Raw genomic sequence first — 16,627 nt, forward strand, 5'->3', positions numbered from 1 at the left:
TTTAACAAATTTACAATTATGAAAAAAAGCTAAGATACAAAAAGTGTACCAAAAATATCTAATTTTTAGTATCATCCTGAATGTGTTCATATTTATCAGCAATTTCATACATTTTGCTCTCTGAGAGCACTTCAACAACAACAGCAACTTCAATGCCAACAGAAGACACTCTTTCCTAATCCATCCAATTGCCTAGTTCAATCCAGTTCCTAAATTTTATCTTGACTCCACTTCTACTTAAAATCATTAGCTAAGGGCCTACTGTACAGACAGACCAAGTACTAGAGCACCCATGAGAGAGCAGGCAAGAAAATAGAAGAGGAGGGAAGAGAAAGGTGAGGGGAAGAAAAGGAGGAGAGAAGGGGAAAGGAGAGGAGAAAGGACAAGGGAAGAAGGGAAGGGAAGAGGGGAAAAGAGAAAAACACAACAATTTTTCTTCTTTTCCATGACTGTAAAATGGTTTTACATGACTAAAACTGATCTTCAGGAACTGTTAAATTTATCAAACTTGGATTCATCTGGATACTCATATAAAGAATATTATAAAAGCACTCAAGAGCTGCTATAGGATTTACTCTTCGTACATACGACAGTATCAAAACCTAAAACTCAATCCTGTTGTATAAAAATCTTGAGTAGTCAAGCTCAAACATAATCCACTGTCAAGTTTATATGGCCATGATAAAAATGTAAAAGCATGTAAACTATTAAGCTATTTTTTAGAAGGTATATTTTGTCATTTGAATCACACATTACTGGCATTTTAGGCATTAATCTGTAACACCCTAATACAAACCTAGAATCATCAAGTTAAAAACTTTGATAATTAACACCATTATGAATTTTATATAGTTAGATCCAGTCTAAAACCTCCCATGTTATAAGCCATCAGTGATCCAGAGACACTACATAATAAAGACTCTATTCAAACCATTAATGAGGCATTTATTTTGCTTTGAGCTGAAAAACAAAACTATAGTTTAATTACCATAGACCTAACTATAAAAACCTGAAACTAAAAACTTCTAGAAGAAAACAAGATAAAAATCTTTTGTGACCTTGTGTAAGATAAGGAGTTTGTAAACACAACACCAAAAGCACAATCCCCAAAACAAAAAAGAAAAAAAAAAAAAAAGAGCAATGAACGAGAAAATCAAAATAAAGAACTTCTGCTCTTTAAAAGACACCATTAAAAGAATGAAAAGGTAAGTCACAAAATGGAAGAAAATATTTGCAAATCACACAATTAATAAAAGGCATATTCAGAATATAAAAGAACTCAATAAGAAAACAACCCAATTAAAAAGGTGTGTGAGGGGAAGCAAAAACATTTGAACAGACATTTCACCAAAGAAGATGGCAAATGAGTACATGAAAAAGATGTTCTACATCATTATTCATTGGGGAAATGTCAATCAAAACCACATGAGAAACTATTATACACCTATGAGAATGGCTAAATTAAATATACATATATATATGTGTGCGTGTGTGTGTATATATATATAATGACAATACCATGTGCTAACAAGTACGCAGAGCAACTGGAAGTCTCACACACTGCTGGTGGGCATGCAAAATTATACAACCACTTTGGAAAACAATTATGCAATTTCTTATAAAGTTAAGCATTCACTTACCAGACAACCCAGCAATCCTACTCCCTAGGTATTTACCCAAATGAAATGAAAGCCTATGCTCACACAAAAGTCTGTGTGTGAATGTATTTGGCAGTTTTTTCATAATCACCCAAAACTGGAAATAAATCCAAATGTCCCTCAATTGGGAAAGGGATAAACAAACTGTGGTAAATCCATTCAATAGAACACTACTCAGTAATAAAAAGGAACAAAATAACAAAACATGTAATAATGCATAAATCTCAAATGCACTGTGCCAAAAAGCCAGACCCAAAAGGTTACGTTACATATGCTTCCATTTATGATATTATTACAAAGGCAAACTTTAGAGGGAAAAAAAAAAAACAGATCAAGAGGTTGCCAGGGGCTAAGAGTAAAATGAGTGAAATGGCAGGACTGCCTACAAAGGGGGCCTGGAGGAAATCTGGGGATGATAGGACTGTTCTATACCTTGACTGTAGCTGTGGTTATATCACTGTATACATTTGTCAAAACTCACATTAGTCCATACTAGAAAGGGTGAATTTTACTGTATGTAAATTATACCTTAATAAAAAGAAAAGAAAAAAAAGTATTTGGTGGGTGATTCAAAGACTCTACATAAAAGAGATTATATTGATATAAGTTGTTAATAAGGCATTTACTTTGCTTTTTGTTAAAAAACTGTAATTATTCACTCATACAACAAATGTTGATTCAGTGCAGACTAGGAACCAGCACCTGTTATTAAATTATAATTTAATTACTAAAATGTTGACTCTAGGTGAGGGTGATTTGTCCTTTCTGGGCCTACAACTGATTTCAAGATGTATTCCTTACTCTATTGATGCAGGAGCATAACAAGATTTCTATATTTAACTAGCTAGCATGGCCTAACAGAGTGGTATATAGATCAAAGGACAGCTCATGTTTACATATACCCACTGCAGAAAGCTTTTCTTAAAAAGTGCTGTTACAGAAGCTATGCCATAAAACACCATCCAAAATGAATGGATTAACATGGATTTTTTAAATGTCTTTTAAAACACGTAAACACCTAGATACAGCAGCAGCACTGCACATATATTCTATGAAGTACTTTATTAACCAGCTAAGGTGATGTGTGTCCAAACACATACATTTTTATAGTAGATAAGAACTTGTTTACTAAACCAGCATCACTATTAACTTTGAAAATATACTTTGTAGCAATTGAGGCTTTTTCTCCTTAGCCGTGAAAACAAACTTTAGGTTGCAATTTTAAAACAGTAAAATACCAGTCAATCTTAAATTACAAATAAACTTGAAATCCTTAAAAAGCCCACTGACTATGTGTTTCCAGTGCTGCTATAATAAGCAACAAATCCTGTTATAACAGACTTGTACTTTCAAGCTGTTATATCAAATATTTCCTATAAAATATACCTTAAAATTATTGTCATAGACTTTCCTTTTTAGTAATGACATAACCTGTAACAATGAATACTTCTAATGACAACTTCTCAAAACTGTATAGAAGGGACTTCCCCGGAGGTCCAGTGGTTAAGACTCTGTGCTCCCAATGCAGGAGGCATGGGTTCAATCCTTGATCAGGGAACTAAGATCCCACATGCCCAACGGCACAGCCAAAAAAAAAAAAAACTGTAGAGAAGACAGCTCCATACTAAATTTGCAAATCTCTAGTAAATAAAATTCAAGCAATAAAAAATGTGTATAGGGCTTCCCTGGTGGCGCAGTGGTTGAGAATCTGCCTGCTAATGCAGAGGACACGGGTTCGAGCCCTGGTCTGGGAAGATCCCACATGCCGCGGAGCAACTAGGCCCGTGAGCCACAACTACTGAGCCTGCGCGTCTGGAGCCTGTGCTCCGCAACAAGAGAGGCCACAATAGTGAGAGGCCCGCGCACCGCGATGAAGAGTGGCCCCCGCTTGCCACAACTGGAGAAAGCCCTCGCACAGAAACGAAGACCCAACACAGCCATAAATAAATAAATAAATAAATAAATAAATAAATAAATTTTTTTTAAAAATGTGTATTTGTGCTATTCTACTAGAAAAATGAGAAACCTTACCCTGATCCCCTCAGGAAATTCTATTGTTCGGTCACATGCCATTTTCTAGTTAGTATATTATTCTTCAGATTTTTTTTTTCTATACAAACCACAAACAAACAAAAAATCATAAAGCCAGAGTTCCAAGTAAGAGAAGAGCCAGACAAGTGGATCTGCCTGCCAAAGAATAAACCAATACTCACCTGCAGGGGGAGTGGAAGAAACAACAGGGGGAGCTGGAGAAGTGAAGCCATCAGCCAGGGTCTGGGCACCCCCAGCGGCAGTGTCTGGGGCAGTGGAGGGAGGGACAGTAGCAGGAAGAGGGGCAGGGGCAGATGCAGAAGTAGCAGGAAGGGGAGGAGTACCAGCAGAGCCAGCAGGGGCTGAGGGGAAAGAGGAGTAAGAGGCAGCATTAATGAGGCAGTTCCATCAGGCAGGATTAGAAATGGCATTAGAGAACTTAATGTTAGATACTCGGTGCTCATCAATCACCAAAGAATAGAAGAGAGTGTTAAAAAAAAAAGAATGAAGCTTATTATGTTAAAGGATTATTAAGGTTTGCAGCAAATAATTCAAGATGCTAAGGGTAATGTACAGGTTTTTAAATTCATTAAAAGCATTCCTTTTTACCTGATAGCCACTACTCTAGAAGAAAAGTTCTCCCTTTATATTGTTATTTTTAACATTCTGTCAATATTGATAGTATACAAAATGAAACAAAACACACTAGAAAATGACAGTATTCCATTTTGAAGTACACAAATCAGAAAATAAAAATATTCCAGACATAAATATCTTATCAGGTAAAAAAAGAATTTAGAAAAATACCTCTTTTTCATGATTTTTAAAAAGATATTATCTATTTGTTATTAAAAGTAAGTTAAATATGTAATATTCTATCCTTATGTCTTTTCTGTCATGTTTTTAAAACTGAATTTTAACTTTGTGTCGTCAGATCAAACACGTACATTTTTCTGTTTCAGACAAAAGAGGGTAGCATTTCAGTGACTATCAAGTTCTCAGAGTCCATGAGACTGAACTGTCAAAATTATATCTGCCCAATCCTTTGCTACCAATATGGTTCTCACACTGAGACACCACTGTGCCCAAAGGCACGCGCTGTCATAACACCAGCTGGAATTAAACATGTAGCTCATTCCGGGGAAACCTCAACTCAAAGCACCAACTACGCCACAGCACCAAAGACACAAAACCAAATAACAGAGAAGTATGTGAACATAAACTCACAAATCATTTGGTTAAAAGTAACAAACGCATAAAGGTTTTTCAGCATTTACAGAGTCTTCGAGGGAAAAATACCCTGATTATGAAGAAAGCCCAGTGTAATTAAATCAGAAATTGAATCCACACTCAGCAAGGTGAAGATGAAGCACAATTCATGTTTTACCTGGAAAGACACTGGGAGGAGAAGGAGTAGGGACAGCAATGGGGACCCCCACACTCCCACTTCCACTGTTCTCCCGACTGCTGCTCCGACTACTAGGGTGGCTTCCTCCGCTACTCCCGCTGCTGCTAAAGAAACAGGGGCCACCAAAACATGAGTATTGATATACAGCAAGATACCGCCAGCATTTTCCAAAATTTTCTGAAACGAATATAGCTACAAAATGATAATTCAAAAGCCCTCCACTTCAAAGATGAATTTCTTAATAAAGTAAGGAAAAAAGCTGAGTTCAAGAAACTTGTTTTGGCTACCTTTTAATAAGCATGTATTAAAGAAACTGAGAAAGAAAAAAAATTCTCCATAAACATAGTGATAAATCATGGGGCTTGACACATAAAAATAATATTACTTTCTTTTATTCCAGTTTAATGGCCGTCTGAAGAAACCTCTTTTATAATAAAAACAGTTTTCCTAAACAAATTATTGATTAATTTTATTTGTAATGATATCATGATACACTATCCCATATTAATGTTTTATTGCATATAGTTTTTCATCTGTAAAGTTCCACCAAAAAACAACTTGAAATTTCCTACATCTGGTCAATCATTTTTTTCAGGTCAACAATAACTATTCATCTTGCAGAGAAATTTGCACTTTGAGATGTCTGTTCTCTTTCAACTTCCTGGCTGCTCAAAGTGGCATCAGAACATGAGAAGAGAGAGGTGGAATCAGATGAGGTTTGGGGGAGCAGAGTGAGGAAAAGAACTTAGTGCTTGGAAAATGAGAGAGATTTAACTGAAGTTAGCTGAACAAATTATGGTCCTATGACCATCACATTTTGCGCTGAGGTAGAGAAAATACCTGTAAGTTCGATTTCTTTGATTCACAGAAGCTGTCCTCACAGGGCTCTGCTGCGAGGGAGCCATAGTACGGGCTGGGCTAGGTACGTAATCATTTGGTACCACTGGAGGGCGCACTGGCTCCAGTGTGCGATAGGGGGAGTGCCGCCTACAAAAAGAAGAGCGTATGTATTGTGTGATTAGCAAGTTTCGGCACAATCAATTCAGAGCTGCCAGTAGTGAAATACAGTTTGTACTCGGAGGTAGTAGAACGTGTTTTAATAAAACCCAGCTACCAATTTCAGTCTTCCCTTAAGTATCACTTCTCCACCATTAGGGTTTTGATGCATATTGTTGTATTTTAGTCTCCAACTTCATTTCCCTATGCTAATGCGATTTTGTTCATTCATTCTGAGAGCATGAAGATTCTACTACCAGGTAAGCCAATGTTTCCCAGACTCCCTTCTTAGATGAGTTCAAATTATTTTAGTGCCATGTCAAATTTCCCCAACTGCACTGCATAAATGCACTAATTATCCTCCTCACCCCTCTCTCCCTAACCAAAAATACTCAGATAGGGTAAATCAATCTAGAACATGGCTCCACAACCCCCACGCTGATGATCAACAGCAACCCTAACAATTCACTTCCCTTTCTATAAGGTACAGAAATAAAACCACAGCCACACACAGAAATATATAATTTAATCTCATCTCCTTCCATTCTCACTTCACATCCTCCTTCAGCTTTCACCTTGATTGCTCTTACCTCTTACCCTCTTCACAGTTCAACATTTAAAAGGGAGAGAAGGAAAAAAAGATCACCTAAGTCTTTCTACCTTATTTGAAGTACAAAACAGACTGGATTTCATTAGCATATCTCCCTCTTTTTTTCAAAATTTCCTTTTAAAAGAAAAGAATGATAAGAGCAAGAAAGGAAATATGACAGGAAATAGGATGCACACTGGAACACTAGTAATTATTAAGTTAGTTCTCATCTTTAAGTTTCCAAATAACTTTATGACAATGATAAATACTCAACTGACACGAAACTGATATTGTGTAGATGAGATTCTGGTCTTTAACTGGATCTCAAGATGTGAAAATTAAAGAGCTTTCTTTTCCTAAAATGATGTTGCTCACCTGACTTATGTATTTCTCAATAATTCACTTCCCAAAAAGCTCCCAAGGTTCCTTTAAATACTGCTCTCCTGGACCATTCGAGTTTTGGCTCATTGATTCTGGATGAGGTTACTCTGCAATGACACTGTCTACTACGCTCAAAATCTTCTTGCATAAACAAATATACACATTTATTAAAAATAAATAACAGGCACTAGACAAGATATTGGGTCAAAGAAAGAAAAAGGAATGTTAGGGCCTTGGATTTAAAATAAAAAAGGGGCTTAACCACTGGTGGCGCAGTGGTTAAGAATCTGCCTGCCAATGCAGGGGACATGGGTTCGAGCCCTGGTCTGGGAAAATCCCACATGCCGCGGAGCAACTAAGCCCGTGCACCACAACAACTGAGCCCGCGTGCCTAGAGCCCGTGAGCCACAACTACTGAGCCCGCATGCCACAACTACTAAAGCCCACACGCCTAGAGCCCATGCTCCGCACCAAGAGAAGCCACCGCAATGAGAAGCCCGCACACTGCAACGAAGAGTAGCCTCCACTCGCCGCAACTAGAGGAAGCCCGCGTGCAGCAACAAAGACCCAACACAGCCAAAAATAAATAAATAAATTTATTTTAAAAAATAAATAAAATAAAAGACAACACAGTTTGGGCATCTCTGAAGTTATGATGTAAATATAAAACACCATAAAATACGAAACTGATTGATTTCCAATTTTTCCCAGACAACAAAAATGTTCTGTTTCATGCAAGAAAAAAAAAAAACCTTTGCTGAGAACCATACAGTGAAGACAATGATAAAAAAAAACTAGGGGCAGAGGACAAAACACGGTAGCTGGGCAAAGACCGTGAAAAAGCCAGGCTGTGACCATCAAGTGGCTAGTGGTGCCCAGCCACTCTGGTCTCTGAGGACCCTGCAGAGCCCTTGCTAATACACAAGGAAAACAAATACTAGTGTATGAGTAAATCTTTAAAATTGGGGAGCAACAGAAAATTTTATTTTACTAGGCTTATCTTGCTAACAATCTTGATTCAAAACCTAATAAAATCCATTAGATACTATACATGATAGAAATATAGACATTCCACAGGAAAATAAAACAAATACTTCCTCTTGACCTGATTCTCCACTCTTACCCTGTACAATTATAACCTACCACATCATCTACATTCTACCCTGAAGTTTAAATCTTATTTAAGCCACTAGATTCTTTCCTCTCTAATCTAAGCAGAATTTTTTTTTGTCCACCCCAAATAAAATCATCTATTCCTGGCTGGAAATCATTTTTATTCTTTTGTTTCACACTCTCCTAACTATAATTCCTCCTCCAACATTATCTTTCTTTGCTTGATTAGGTTGCTGGGTTTTTTTGTTTTTTTTGTTTGTTTGGTTAGTTTTTTGTTTTTTGCTTTTTTTTTTTTTTTTTTGGTGAGGGGGCCAAAAAACAAGACTGCCAATTAAAAACTTTTAAGCATATATCACAAAGCCAATGATAGTCAAAGCATTTTGTCTTACACATTTTTTAAAAATCCAATTCATGGTACAGTGACTCTGAAAAGTTGACAGAGGACAAATTACCCCCTTTTACAGATGAAAAAACTGAACTGCTAAGAGGCTTACTATGCAACACGACACAGCAGGAGCAGAGCTGGACCACACGATTTTAGTCACCTGACTTCTGGGTGATATTATGCCCACCTGATCAGAAATCTTGATCATGATAAACCAAGTTTTTATACTAAGATGCTATCGAGGAAAAAAGTCAAGCTTTTCCATTAACTGACCATTTCTCCCAAAGTCAAATCCAAAGCCCAAGTCTGTAGACTGAATAAAAGCTCAGTATTCTCATAAAAACACAAGATATACAGAATTCTGTAATATGCACAGCATTTTCTTCAGAAGACTAGTTTGAATAAGAAAAGTCAACTATAATACGAAAGACTAAAAATTTTCTGAAAATAGGAATCAGAGTGTAATTTATAATGAGCCATGAACTCAGGTTAGGATTTACCTAAAATTTAAAATGATTAGAAAAATAATTTCTAAACAAAATATTTTTAAAGTATAAAGATGTTTCCCAGGTATAAAGTATAAAAGATATTTTCCTTTTGGAAAAGTTACACACAAAAAAGATAATCCTAGGAAGAAAATGTTCTCTTTTCAAATATTTAAAAATAGTTTAAACATATATATTGTTTAGTTTCCACACAGCACTACATGAAATGGTTTTCAATTATTACTTAGTTACATACTCACCCAAGCGTCCCTTTCCCTGACAGAGGGGGACTGGGGGGTTTCTGAGTTGGAGGTGTTGTACGCGGGAGCCCACCCATCTTCATGTTCTGGGTACTCACCTAAAAAAATTTTGAGGAAAAATCAATTTAACCTGTATGCAGTGAAACAAAGTGGCACTTTGAGGAAATAACATTATGCTATTTAACAAAGGAGGGGAAGGTTTAAATAGGAAAAAAAATTAGAGGCCATGCATTTCATATGCAATTTCTACTCTACTATCATTCTACAGTTGTACTCAAAGGACTCTTCCTAACGTGAGATTTTCAAATGATTATAAAGTTGTATGCAAAGACTTTATTTGCCATTAGGCCATCACACCAACAGATCACTGGTTAGACCATAAGATACTACATTCAACTGAAATCGAATAGGATAACTATAAAAACTTTAGTTGTAATAAAGAGTAACTCAATCAGACAATAATGCCTTTAAGCAATTCCTTGTTTTTTAGATAGCAAGTTTATCATAAAAAACAAAAGACATGTTTCCCCCCCAAAAAATGCAACTTTAGTTTTGATCCATTGTAAGTAGAGAATATAAAGTTATATCATATACAGAGAAAATTCCATTTTTTTAAATTCTGGATCAGCCTTACAATTCAGATTTCTTTAATGTTCTCTTATGGAGGAATCACCTACCTGAAAACTGCCAGAAGTTAAGGCATGCTCCTAAACATCTGAACCAGAAAGGTAGGGCTGAGGTATCCCATTCAACTATGAGTGGTATAATGGCCACTGGCAATGTCCTAGTTCCAATGGGAATTAAACCCACTCAGGCACAAAATGAAGATTAATTTAGGCATAGGAAAGATGTAACATAGTCCTAAATCAGAGCTAAGCCGTGATTCCTCACTATTCTATCCCCAACTGAAAATGCAAGTGTGGGAAAGTTGGGTGATTTGGGAACCATGGATGCCACCAAAGGAGAAAGTCAGCACTTACACAGAAAGCCCTAGGAATCTGGGTACCTTAAAGAGTTAAGAGAAGTCATGCACAAATATAGATCAAATGCAATCTCAAGTTGTTTGAGATTACCAATTGGTTAGAATTAATAATGTTCACCACATATGTTCATACCTGACCCTATTTTAAGCCCCTAATATTCTGGATTGCCAAACACTTCAAAAAAGGATCTTAACTTTTCTAATAAGAATACATTCAGTATTCAAATTATACTTATGAAATGAAACTGCAAGACTTTTGAAATCAGAATACACTTATATTTGTAATTTAAAATTTAAATTTTAAGAAAAAAAATCATAATTATATACAGAGTATTGAGGCTGACAAAATTAACTCTGGCTTAAATGGAATCTTTAAAAATCCTAAAATACTACTTGTTATCTGAATAGGCAAGAAATAATATATCAAGAAACAAACTCTTCAAATGAATAGCCCAGTGAACAAGTTGTGTGTGATGTTAAAACAATCTTTAATGACAAATGATACCTTTGAAATATCAATATTTTTAAAGTTAAGCATTCATCTGTAATCCTTTTGTTATTGCTTTTAAACAACAAATACAAAACAAACTGGTTATCAAGGAAGAATAAAGATTAACTTATCCTTGCTCTCCCCCTCATTAATAAACAGAGGGTATAATTGTATCTTAAAATGAAAATGTCAGAAGTTTTAAAAAAATTAATCCACATTTGGGAAAATTTTAGGAGTAATATGACAAATAACCAATAGCTTTTAAAACTGTATATCTTAATTTATGATACCAGAAGATTTTTAAAAGTAGTAACCAAAGTCCTTTAAGCTCAACCTTAAACAACATAAAACCCAAAGTCACTTTAAGTGATGAAGGAGAAGTAGGTGAGCCAAACACTAAACTACATCAATTTGCTAGAAACAGGAAAGAAGAGGAGCAGGGACAGAAAAAGAGTAAAACAGAATTTTATTCTATACATGGAATAGCTGAAATACTTGAAAACAGCTTTCCAACTTTGATTTGTTTAAGGTTTTGGTATGTAAGGTGTTTTGTTTAAATTGCAGTATCTTCTCTATAAATCTTTTAATCTACCAAAAAAATAATATAAAATAAACAATCTATAAATTAAAATCTGGTGGACATTTCTATACATAAAACTTGATACATTTTATGATCTGTAGAATCATCAAATGGTTCTATTTGTTTGGTTAATGGGGTTTGCATGAGTACCTTAATTCACTTAAGAAACCAGAGTCCCTGTGGAATGTCCGACTAATCTATAATTTTATACTTCACTGATGCTGTACTACTTCTGTATTAAGCTAAGAGTATTCAATATTTCTTCAAGGTAGCTTTCCTTGTGAAAAATGTCTCTACGCTAAATAAAACAATGAATATGTTATGCAGAATATACATACTGCCATCTAATTTGAGGAAAAGGGAAAAGAACAGGAATAATTGCCAAACAAAACTTAATTATAATATAGATCTCACCTATGATAAAAGTTAAGAAACTGTATTTCACATCTAAAATAATTTGGTAAAAAATTACTTACTGGATAGCCATCATGGTTCTAAAAACTACTTTGAGGGAAGTTACAGGGGGACACAACGCTTCCTGAAAAGGAGCAAAACACATGACTGAATTGTGAGTGTGGTGAAGGGGAACTGAACTAGAGAGAGAGGACATACCACAAACTCAGGATAAAGCAACACTGCACCCACTCACTCCATAATAGCAATTCCACATGAAGCTTTATAAAATGTAACACACACAGGCAAAACTATCATCTGGCACATAAACGTGTAGTTAGTGGTCCTGAATCATGAATAGGAGTGCTCATGATACTTTTTCAAAGTTTTACTTGGGAATTGCAATGAAACTTTGGTGGCTGATTCCAACAATAATTCAATTAACGTGGGTATTTTTTGATGCCACAAAGGAAAAAGTCATCATTGAGAGCTGAGTGAAGCAGGTATTAGGCACATGGAGAAAGAACAGGAAAGGTCCCTTTTTTTTCCTGCCAGAATGAAACTCTCAAAACAGAAGAAATACTTCATTTAGGTGATGAAGGTTAATGCATGATCACAGCTCAGATAGTTTCCCACTGGCCTGGACTAAGAAATGCAGATAATACCGAGAGTAAGAGCAGTTCCTTTATGACCAGAGTGGTCTGCTCTCCCAGACTTTGGAGATCACTACAACTAGAACCAACCATCGGGCCAATTATTATACCTTATTACTGCTTCTAAAGTGCTCCTATCTTTCCTGCTCTACCCTTTGTTGGTAAATGCAATACCCTCCTTGAACACTGATATATATATAGTATCAGGTATTTCATATATAACACTCATTACACATCTTAGTGATTTCCAGTACCCTGTGAACTCCAGTATTTTTTATAAAGCTGGCCAGCCAGGTATCTCTAGTTCACAAAGCACATGACCTCTGCTATGAAGAAATCTCCCACGAATAGATGACCTGCTGCAACTTAACAGTGGCAGACACATTCTAAAATGATATCTGTGGTATATCCCTCATTTAAACCACCTACCACCAGACTACTAGGCACAAGGGTAAAAGAATATGAAAAATAAAAGAAGACAAAGGTCTGTAAAATGATTTCTCTGCTTTTAAGGAACTTATTTTAGAATAACTAAGACTCGCATGTTTAAAACAAAAAGTAGTATCTACAAATCATATAGAAATCTCCAAAAAAGAAGTATCAATGTAAGACGAAATAGCTACAGAAGGTTTCATAGAGAAAAATCTGAGCTGGAGTGTTAACAAGTCTTAAAAAGAGCAAGATTTAAATATACTAAGAGAAGAGGAGTAGTACGTATAGGTTGTGTCTGGATGTGGCGTAGTGAGAATGGGCAGCAGCTGTGGTCAAGCACCTCTAGGCTTTCGTTCAATGCCCAGTATCATTCCCCATTAGTTCCATCCAGTGCCTAATTTTCTGGCTTCCTAGAGATCTTTACCCCTCTCCTCAGAGGATATATGTTCCTACTTCAATTCTCAGAGCCAGCAGGAAAACGACCAGGAGATCCTCAGAAGGAGATCAAAGCTGAAATCAGGAATTAGAGTATGACTTCAGGAGAGATGTAAAATTTTTAGTAAGAGAGTTAGAAAGACAAAAAGCCTAAGGTGCCAAGAGTCCTAAAATAATCTAATACAGAGATAAGGGAATAAGAGATTAGGAGTAAGGGGGGAAGAACAAATAAAGAAAGTAAGAAGAAGAAAAGAGGAATAAAGATGGACAAACTTCTGCTTGATTCTGAAAATAGTTTCCAACAACTGGCTTTTGACAAGATAGAATTGGTGGCTCAAGTCTGGAACTGATAGGCAAACCCAGATGAGTCTTCCAAAAGTTGCTGTTATTGTGGAGTTTTTCTTCCAAGTGTTGTATCAAATAAATGCTTAACAATGAACCCTCAGCTGTACCCGAGAGCTAGAAATGTGAGAGGCAATTTATCATCCTTCTGTACTGTAGGGAATGACACACACAAGATCACATGCAAAGTGAAAAGGTTAGCCCATTTTTTACATAAAGTTATGGATCTTCAAGATCCCAAGCAAAATTGTCAGAAGTGTTGTATTCTTAATGTGTTAAGTGTAAAAGAAACTCCTAACCCCTCCTCATTAATTATTAAGAATCTGCTTGTACAATGTTCATCTGAAATAAATACTACAGAAACTGAAGTCTTTATTTTTTTTGCATTAAAGTAAATACACTTATTTTAAAAGTACTTAAGCTTAGCTTCATTAGTGACAACTTTAAACTTTCAACAGAAATATCTGTTTCATACACAGCGGTAACAAGGTCTTAAAACTCTTTTACTAAAATAAAGAGTGGGGAAAGGGTACCCCAGTTCAAGGTACATTCCACTTTTATATGGCCTCAGGTACATATTAAAACCCCTCCAATATGGCATTCTATCCATCGGCTTTTTATACCTTTTTCTTTAAAAATATCACCACGTTGTTTTCAAAGGTCTTATGAATTAAACTCTACAACTTCTCATTTGACTGAAAATTAATCCAAATTTTAGATGAAAAGAACCATTAAACACAACCAGGACATGCTGTATAAAAGGTTAAAAATTCAACTTTTAAGCATGGAGGTCTCTTCTGAGTCAAATCCCATGTGTCTTGTCCCAAAGTATGATATTTGTTTAGAGTATATCTGAAAGGCATCAAGTCTGACAACAATGGGAGCAAAGACAGAGCTCATAATGAGCTGAGGAGGAAATCAAATATCAGGAGACTTCCAGGGCACCTGATATACTCCATAGGTCTCCAAAAAACTCAGCTGGAAAACCAGTGGACTAGTTTACTATCTGCAGTCCCTTCCAACTTTTACATTTTTAAATTCTATTTTCTATCTTAATATATTCAATTATTCCATTAATCAACCTTCTAAAGCAATTCATTTTTTCCCATCAACATTAAAAAGAGTAATGATTTGCTATATGCTGAATATTTTTTCCACTCTACTTTGTTTTGGTTCACCCAAAATTATTAACTATGTGCCACAAGTTTATAGAGACGACAGACATACTCAGAAAGAAAGATAAGAAGAAAGAGACAGAGGACTGGCACATTCTAGCTTCTAGGATGACCTCAGGGTACATACTTCTCACCCTGTCAACCCCATCCCAATATAGTAGAAACAACTACATAGAGCCACAGTACTCAGGAGTAGAGCTTTTTTGGTGCAAAGAGCAAAGATGTTAAGGAATCTTATCCAAGTGGGATGTTCCCTTATTAGATCTTTCTTTCTTGGAAGCTCTCATTTCCCACTCACTCTGGCCTCTCACACAGAACAGATCCTGAACCCAGAAAGATCAAGAAGGAATCCTGGTAGGGTTTGGAAGAAATGAGATAGGGATAGTTCCTTAGGCAAGCTGGTCTAAACTTTAAGGGGAAAGAATTGGTCCATTTTTTTTTGTCTTTCCTTTAGTTAATCTTTCTGTGCACTTCTATCACTTTGGAGGTTAATGTATCAACAGCCAAAATCTGAATACAGACTTTAAGGGAAAAAAGCCAAGGTAGCCACAAAGACAGCTTTTGGCCTAATTCTACCTATTTTATGCGAAGGAATCTCCTCACTCACCGAGACTGAGGGCTTGGAGTCAACACTCCAATATACTTTATGTACACATGAAGTACATCTGCCTGGGCTCCTCCAGTCACATCTCTCTACCATGATCTGTTAACTTTCTGTGGCCGTGGTTAGTAGCTAGTTAATGATTCAGATCTCAGTCATCTTGTATTCTTGTTATCACTTTCTACACTGAAGACATGGCAAACAACAGGGTAAGAATACATATTTGAAAAGGAATTATAGAATTCAGCTAAGAAAAAAAGAACAAAAAGAAATGCATGATCAGTTTGGTGACAATAATTTTAGTACCATTCTATCTGACAGGCTTCTTGATTATTCTTGAATGTCTTTTCCCATTTTTCCCTCCGAAATACTAAAATGTTACTGAAACAAGTAAGAAAAGGAGATATCTTTAATTCTTAACTTGTATTTTGTTAAACACTATCATGAGCTTTTGATGTTTTGCATATACTACTCGGCTTGAAAACCTCTTAAAGTGAGTTTATACTGAAATATATAATTTATATAGCAATTTGAATAAAAAGACTAATTTTGTTTTTTGCAAAATACATGATACTGCAACTTAAAAAACACTGAATATTTTCCAATTTTCAATTTTTTTAAGAGTGATTAAGAGTCAAGAGATAATGACATAGTGGCCACAAGGTATATAATAAAGCACACCATTTATAGAATAAAAAGGCTATTACACAGGGGGAGGGTTAAATGAAGCACATTAGCAGCCCTCCAATCCAAAACAAAATTTCTACATTTACAAAAGTCCAGCTAATTTTATTTCATAATGACATTTTATGATAGGGTAACTTACATTTCAGTTTCACAAAATATATTAACATTGCAAAATAACCATTTAGTCAACAAATATTTACTAAGTGTCTAATGTGTGTCAAGCACTGTTCTAGGCACACAGGATAGGGCAATGAACAAAATAGTCAAAAACATCTGCCCTCATGGAACATGAAGACACACAAAGTTTCATGACAAAAATAAAATAAAATAAAATAAAAAAGAGGAATTATTTGTTGGTTTTAAAAGGCCAAGTGCCAAATATCTCTTCACTCCCCATATGTAATATTCTACATAAGAACAAAGAATGGAAATCCAGCCCTGGAATCTCTTACCTTAAATCTAAGCAACCACTTAATGCATAAATGGAGCAAATAAAAGAGGTAAGGAAAAAAAGCATTGAAAGGTTAGTTGGAACTTCAGGATGTGAAGAG

General features: G+C 35.7%; 2 protein-coding genes across 20 annotated transcripts in view; one reads left to right on the forward strand and one right to left on the reverse strand.

Annotated features, from left to right (window-relative positions):
* Positions 1-16,627, forward strand: part of RAPH1 (Ras association (RalGDS/AF-6) and pleckstrin homology domains 1) — a 169,997-nt gene that overhangs the window by 114,602 nt on the left and 38,768 nt on the right. The gene's annotated exons all lie outside the window — the stretch shown is intronic.
* ABI2 (abl interactor 2) overlaps positions 1-16,627 on the reverse strand; it is a 91,038-nt gene that overhangs the window by 23,340 nt on the left and 51,071 nt on the right. For 4 of the 17 annotated variants that reach the window (XM_082397096.1, XM_082397093.1, XM_082397104.1 and 1 more), the window contains 3 exons: positions 9,307-9,404; positions 5,938-6,084; positions 5,077-5,201 (listed from right to left, as the gene is read on the reverse strand). In XM_082397096.1, the coding sequence (XP_082253222.1) occupies positions 5,077-5,201; positions 5,938-6,084; positions 9,307-9,404 (370 nt within the window). Of the gene's footprint in view, positions 1-3,871; positions 4,052-5,076; positions 5,202-5,937; positions 6,085-9,306; positions 9,405-16,528; positions 16,547-16,627 lie in introns of all 17 variants that reach the window. The other 13 variants (XM_082397095.1, XM_082397101.1, XM_082397099.1 and 10 more) reach the window with 7 other exon arrangements.

The sequence above is a fragment of the Balaenoptera borealis genome (genome assembly GCF_965194805.1).
Source record: "Balaenoptera borealis genome assembly, chromosome: 6".
Classification (NCBI taxonomy): Eukaryota; Metazoa; Chordata; class Mammalia; order Artiodactyla; family Balaenopteridae; genus Balaenoptera; species Balaenoptera borealis.